Source organism: Borostomias antarcticus (assembly GCF_949987555.1).
Source record: "Borostomias antarcticus genome assembly, chromosome: 5".
Classification (NCBI taxonomy): domain Eukaryota; kingdom Metazoa; phylum Chordata; class Actinopteri; order Stomiiformes; family Stomiidae; genus Borostomias; species Borostomias antarcticus.
In genome coordinates, this window is record NC_140238.1 from 30,996,359 (window position 1) to 31,003,504 (window position 7,146).

A 7,146-nucleotide genomic window follows, 5' to 3' on the forward strand; every position below is an offset into this window, starting at 1 on the left:
GTTCAATAGTGAGGAGGTCAAATGGACTGTGACAGTACACGGTCTATAGAGTATACAGGTAGAGTAGTAGTCGTGACCTTTACACCCTCTGCTGCTGGACTCCTCCACAGGCAGTCAGTCACCTGGCATTAGTAAACGTGTGAATGACACTTCTGCGTTGTAGACTGGTCATTTGGTCTGTGATTCTCAAGTCAATGCACCTTATGGCTGATGGTGGCCTTTCTGTCATGGGCATCTTATTCATTCAGAGCAAATCTTATTCATAAGATATCTGTCTGTCCATCTGTCTCTCTGGAGTTTCCTCAGACACCGTCTGCCTGACAGCATTCATATTTGACACGGGTATCCGTAGGGGTCCGGATTTTTTATTAATTTTACATTTTGCCTCATTTTAACTTAAAATACTGATCCGAGCCGCCAGCCAATAGAAATAGGCTACTGCTTCGGATCGAACTCCGCCCATTCCTGATTGCTCCAACGGGTATCAGAACTAGGAATGCTTAATAGGCTACAGTAAGTGATGAACGTGTGCGTGCGTTGGTGTTTCATTGCGTCTCTCCAGTGTGTGTAATGGCGGCCATTCCAGTGGCATTACATAGGCTATTGACCCTCCGCACTTGTGGTCTGCACTGACACATTTAAGCAGACTGAGATAGGAGCTGCTGACTGATCCTCTGACAGATCCCTCGCTGCCCTTCCTACAGCGGCACTCCCCTCGGCGTTAATGAGTCATCGCAAATTACCTAATCGTCCTCCACCGTCCCTCTGTTCCCCACACATGCACGTCCTTGACTAAAATTAACCCCTCAGAACTGCCCCCCCGCTAATACCCCTGCCCATGTCACAGAGTCATTTGACTCTATCCCCAAATCCCCACTTTCTATCTTCCCGCTCTCCCGCCGGGTTTCGCTCCAAACGCTCAGAAATGTTAACCCTCATCCCGCCCCATCCCTCCACTCTTCCATCCCTCATACTCTTCTTTCATAGGCCTACCCCTTTAGTCCTGTTAGAAGTGAATGTTTTCACCTGTTACAGCAATGTCATGCTTGACATGGTGGTGTGTTTCATATTTTAGACTAATAGCCTAGGCCTACATGTCAACGGCAGGGCCTACTAGGCCTACAGTAGGACCAGTGGGAGGAGAAGCAGATTCAGGCGCTGCTTTTAAGAGCCAAGAGACAATTCCATATCAAGCACTACAGCCTTTGTTGTAAAGAAATGTCAAACAACTGGGTCAAAACAAGTTCCATGTTGCGCATTTCTAAGAAAATGCGTTCAACCCAACGGAAAAGCCTCAAGGGGGTTTCGGATTGGCTACCGTCAAGCCCGTCACGGTCACGCGCTCACTCAGCACGAGGCCTCAGCCAATCCCAGGTGTCTGTCACCTTGTTTGTCGTCGAGGTAAACAGTATCTCGTTAGTGACAGACTAACGGAGGGAGAGAGAGAGAGGTGAATCCGTAGCTGAAAGGCTGAGAAGGCCTGTAGTTCAGGCTGGTTTTGCTATGGGCACAGGAACAGAGGGAGGCCAAGGGGCGACAACAGCTATGGACTCTATAAATTCTCCCAGACAATGACAGGCAGGCTATAATTTGACGGGGATGACAGGATGGTGCAGAGATATCACAGTAGGAGAGAACAGGGTCTGACAGGCGTGGTTGTGATTGACAATCAGAGGATTTGACATTTTCAAATGAAACGTGCATTATAAATAAAATGTATTATTATTATTACTAGGCTATGTCATTGTCATTTGGGGCTTGTGATTGGTGTGTTGCGGGAAGATATTGGGGCAGCATTTTCACTTCTAGGCTACTTATTTCATAACGTGTCATGAAGACTCATTGTGAACCAGTCAAAAAATCCACGCTGTTATGGTGGTTAAGTGACTCTTCATTATTATCTGGCCTTCTGTCCAAGAAGACAAAGGGAGACAGGTGCCCCGATGTAACAGGAAGAGAGAGAGTTGAAGGAGAGGAGGGAATCGAAGAAAGTGCGAGAAACCTTATCTCCCTCTGTCTTTACCCCTCGTGACATTCTCACCTGTTCGCGCTCTCCGTCAGTCTCCCGGTTTTTCCGCCAAGAAGATGTCAGCGGCGCGGGAGGACAATTTATAGCCCCGACCATCACGTGTCATCCCCTTGTCTGGCCGTGCACGGGATGGCGGCCACATCGCATCCTCCGCAAAGCAATTAGCTAAGAATAGCCTAGATCACCAGCAAATGTCTGCCAATAGGTCTAGATGCAATGGTTCCAGTCTGGCTTCCAGGCTATGGAATGGTCGCTTCATTAGTGAATGTGGGCTCTGAGTAGGCTAGCCTACAGGCCAGTAAATGTTTTTATTTAAAAAATAAAAAAATAAAAATTTTTTCTCCTTTTTTATTTCAGTCATGTCGGACATAGAGGAGGAATACGAGTGAGTATGTCATACGCAGTACAAGAACTGTGCGTCTGTTTCCACAATGTTTAATTTAATGCACATCACAATGGTTTTACAATGTGACCAGTTAGCTAATTAAATCCTCTCTCTCTCTCTCTCTCTCTCTCTCTCTCTCTCCCTCTCTCCCTCCCCCTCTCTCTCTTTGTTTCTCTCTTGAAGGGAGCAGGCGGAGGGTGAGTTATTGAAGATGGGATCTTTCTTAGTATCAAACTAGCAGGAAAGCACACCACACATACATACATACATACATACATACATACATACATACATACATACATACATACATACATACATACATACATACATACACTATTGCCATGTGGAGCTCTATGACCCTGTTATGACTCTGTGACCTTGTATTGCTTTCAGCACATCACTCTGACATCACTCTTGCTTTCAGCACATCACTCTGAAGCCAAATCCTTTTTCCCTCTATAATACACCCCCTCTGTTTGCTTCTTCATACATTGCTTGTTTTCAATCTTTTATTGATTTATTTAGTTTTTTTGTGTGATATCTCTCTTGTCTTCTAGTCACTTGCTGTCTCCATCTCTCTGTCTATCCAGCTCTGTTTATCACTGCCGTCTGTCTTTCTCTCTCAGAGCCAGAGGAGGAGCAGGAAGAGGAGGAGGAGCCTGAGCCAGAGCAACAGGAAGAGGATGGAGGAGGCGATGCAGGTGGGCAGCTGGCAATGTCACTGTCCACCCTATGAAGAGCATTACTCTTGACCTGACACCTGTGTCGTTAAGTGGCATCGACCAGTGGTACTACTGTAGTGTTCTCTACGGGGAACCGGGTGTCATTTCAGACTTGGTCTCAAAACAACTAATAGGCATCAATAAAGGAATCTAACCAATCATCATCAGTGACAATATGCCCACCCAATCAGCTTCCGACCTGAGGCAACTGATGATACCATTTCATGACTAGTGGGTGACGCGCTAACTCTGTCAATATCCCCTTTCTCCCTCTTTCCATTGGCTGGTCCCGACGCTCAGAGCAAGATGACTATCAAGGTAGGGTGAGAACACATCGTCCCACATCAGATACTAAGAGAAGCTATGATTTTGACATATTTGCATCCTATTACTATCCTTTATTGCTTAATATAGGTTTCCCTGTTGAAGACTGTGTGCAATGTAAATCTTCATATCATTTGCAATTGCTGCTTGCATGTACAGTACAGCTTTTATGTACATCAGTGCGTGTTTGGAAGATTTTTTCTCAAGCTTGTTACTGCACACTGAAAATATGTAGGTTAACTTGCTCTTTCTCTTCAACCCCTCCTATATCTCCTGATCTCTCTCTACTGTACCTTCCTTCCTTCCTACATTCCTTCCTTCCTTCTTTCCTACCTTCTTTCCATCTTTCCTTCCTTATTTCTCTCTCTCTCTCTCTCTCTCTCTCTCTCTCTCCACCCCTCCCTCTGGCCCACCAGAGCAGGAAGACCAGGAGGAAGGTGAGGGGCTGTGGGCATGTTTATCTAACCAGGAAACCCATGCATTGCTCTGAATCTAACAACCATATGAACTATGATGCCCACACCCAATCAACCACTTAGCCATGCCCTAACTGCTCAGATCCAGACGTCTGAGTGAAGTGGACAGATGCAAGCAATAGGGTGACAAATCCAACCAGCCTATTTTAGAGGGCAAGCTGGAGTCATTACCACATAGCTTACACCTGTCGTAACTATGCCAGACCTATTAGTCATTACTCTCACCATCTCTGAAAATAACCATTCAGTTTGTCAAAGGTTCAGCCAGATGAGTTTCTCAGTGATGTACAGCTTTCACATTCATTTCATTCAGTTGTATTTATACAGTATCTTTGATACCCCTTTCTTTCTTTGTTTCTTTCTTTGTTTCTGTTTCTTTGTTTCCTTTTCCTTGTTTGTTTCTTTTTCCTTTGTTTGTTTGTTTCTTTCTTTTTCCTTTGTTTGTTTGTTTTTGTTTGTTTCTTTCTTTCTCTCTCTCTCTCTCTCTCTCTCTCTCTCTCTCTCTCTCTCTTTCTCTCTTTCTTTCTCTCTTTCTTTGTCTCTGTGTCTCTGTCTCTTTCTCTCTTTCTCTCTTTCTTTCTCTCTTTCTTTCTCTCTTTGTCTCTGTCTCTTTCTCTCTCTACTTCCTAGAAGAGGAGCGCCCCAGACCCAAGTATGTTTACTTGAAGCAGGATTATGAATACATACAGTATTATGAATACATACAGTATTATGAATACATACAGTATTATGAATACATACAGTAGTGGCACCAACAGTTGACTAACTGACCCATTATTTTCACTTATTCCTCCTCTTCACCCTATGTTCTGTCTTTCCGTCTCTAGGCCCATGGTGCCCCAGCTAGTCCCTCCCAAGATTCCAGAGGGAGACAGGGTGGACTTTGATGTAAGTGTCACAGAGAATCCTGCTTTGTCATCCAACAAAGAATATGAAATAACTACTATTATTCCTTAAAAACCCATGTACTCAAGGGCTTCATGTTAAGGGGGGAGCTTACCAGTACGTACTTTCTTGCCTTTCTTTCTCCCTCCCTCCATCCTTCCCTTATTCAGGACATCCACAGGAAGAGAATGGAGAAGGACTTTCTGGAGCTGCAGACTTTGATTGACGTCCACTTCGAGCAGAGGAAGAAGGAGGAGGAGGAGCTTATCGGACTGAAGGATCGAATCGTGAGTCAGCGTGAAATGTGTTCATTTCACCTTGGATCTCTTAGCGGCCGTAAAGACAAACAACATTAACAAAACGGCGAGAGACAAAACCCATGACTCGTCTTTTCTCTCTCTCTGTTACTCCCCCTCTCTCTCCCTCTGCCCCTCTCAGGAGGGGCGTCGGTCGGAGAGAGCGGAGGTGCAGAGGGTTCGAGCAGAGAAGGAGAGAGACAGACAGACCAGGATTGCGGTAAGTCAAACTCTCACCATCGACATATTATATGATATAATATAATATAATATAAAACGGTGCAGCATTCACTTTACCATGTGTTGGGGCAGCAGTTTTGTCTTGAAAAGGAAATTATATACAGTATATTGTCCCATGAAGTAGCAGGCCAGCACACGGCATATCTGTGGTAATTGACCCTTGACCTCCCTCACCCCGCGTCTCTCACCCTCAGGAAGAACGGCAGAGGAAGGAGGATGAGGAGGCTAAAAAGAGGGCAGATGATGATGCCAAGAAGAAGAAGGTTCTCTCTAACATGGGGGCCAACTTTGGCGGCTTCCTCGCAAAGGTTACTGGAATTGGCTCCTCTTTAAGCCTAATTTATACTTCATAAAACGGCTCATGGCTCTTGGTTGCCATGGAATGGAAGTTAAAGACAATGCCCAGGCATTCCAATCCATGGCAACCAAGAGCCATGGGCCGTTTTATGAAGTATAAATTAGGCTTTAGTCGCCACCAGGGGGAACTATTCTTCCTGCTCAGCCTCATACCATATCCTGCTATAGGATCTGACTGTGTGTGTTTGTGTTGCTCTCTGACCCAGGCAGAGCAGAGGAAGGGGAAACGTCTAACAGGAAGAGAGATCAAGAAGAAGACTCTGTCCGAGAGACGACAGCCACTGACCATCGACAACATGAAGGAGGACGCCCTCAAGTGGGTTCCGTCCCAAATCTACACCGGTTTCACTTTGATCCCATACCCACTTTCCCCCTGACCACCCAATACCTAGTCTCTCTCCAGACTCAAATATTACGCTGAATCGCTGCGCTCCGCATATTACATAATAGAGTCTGGGCCACTTCGCCACCCAAGCTGGTGTTCTGAGGGCATATCGACGGGTCAGAATTGAAAGAGTGACAGGTCGTAGCAGCAAATGAGAGACGCTAGCCCAGGTTAGATGGGCGGGGCATATCTATGGTTTGGAGTGCCTGATCGCGAAAGTCGTTACTGATTGGTGTCGCAGGGATTCCTGCGAAACCAATGAATCGCCAGGATTTTGCATGAAGTGTCCCAGACCCATAGAAAGATCTGCAGCATGCAGTAACGTAGTTAGAGTAGCTTACGTTAGTGTATCAGCGAAATATCTCTCATGGGTCTGGCGTTGAGACTACCCAACACCCTACCTGTCTTTCTGTCTCCCAGGCAACATGCTCAGGAGATGTGGAACTGGATTTATGAGCTGGAGTCGGACAAGTTTGACTTTATAGACCACATGAAGAAACAGAAATACGAGGTAGGGTATGGTGGAAACCAGTGTCACACTGTATGTGATGTTTTTGGATGTTGTTATGTACGTCTCCCCCTCTTTGTTCTCTGCAGATTACAGTTCTCCTGAATAGAATCTCAAACGCCCAGAAATTGTAAGTAGAAGGACTTTGTTTAGTGTCTCGGTATCTCCATCTAACTTTAGTACCTTTTATGTGTTGGTTACATGCATTTTCTGCCTGTCTCTATCCCTCTCTCACTCCCTCTCTCTGTTTCAACCCCCCACCCCCCCCCCACCCCCACAGTAAAAAGGTCCATGGCAAGGGGAAGGTGGGTGGGCGCTGGAAGTAAGAGCTCTCTCTTGCTGTCTTCAAGTCCAAATGAGGAGAGAACAGACAATTGAGAGGAGAGACAACAGGTGGAGAGAGACATAGCCACCGCTTAGGCCTGTCCTTATGTGTTTCATTGGGGAAAAAAAGATGATATGTATTGGTAATAAAATGGTATACATGTTTTGGGTTGGTCTCTAACTGCTGTAGATAGTGTTCTGTCTATCTATTCTTT

At 45.6% G+C, this 7,146-nt stretch overlaps 1 protein-coding gene across 1 annotated transcript; it reads left to right on the forward strand.

Annotated features, from left to right (window-relative positions):
• Positions 1 to 4,574: 4,574 nt before the first annotated feature.
• On the forward strand, positions 4,575 to 6,933 carry tnnt1 (troponin T type 1 (skeletal, slow); the record flags this gene model as incomplete). Its single annotated transcript, XM_084438678.1, has 9 exons — positions 4,575 to 4,588; positions 4,764 to 4,824; positions 4,992 to 5,108; positions 5,260 to 5,337; positions 5,552 to 5,665; positions 5,921 to 6,030; positions 6,520 to 6,610; positions 6,697 to 6,737; positions 6,888 to 6,933. Exons 2-9 carry the CDS (start codon positions 4,768 to 4,770, stop codon positions 6,931 to 6,933), a joined length of 654 nt encoding a protein of 217 aa, XP_084294804.1. The 5' UTR covers positions 4,575 to 4,588; positions 4,764 to 4,767.
• Positions 6,934 to 7,146: the final 213 nt, after the last annotated feature.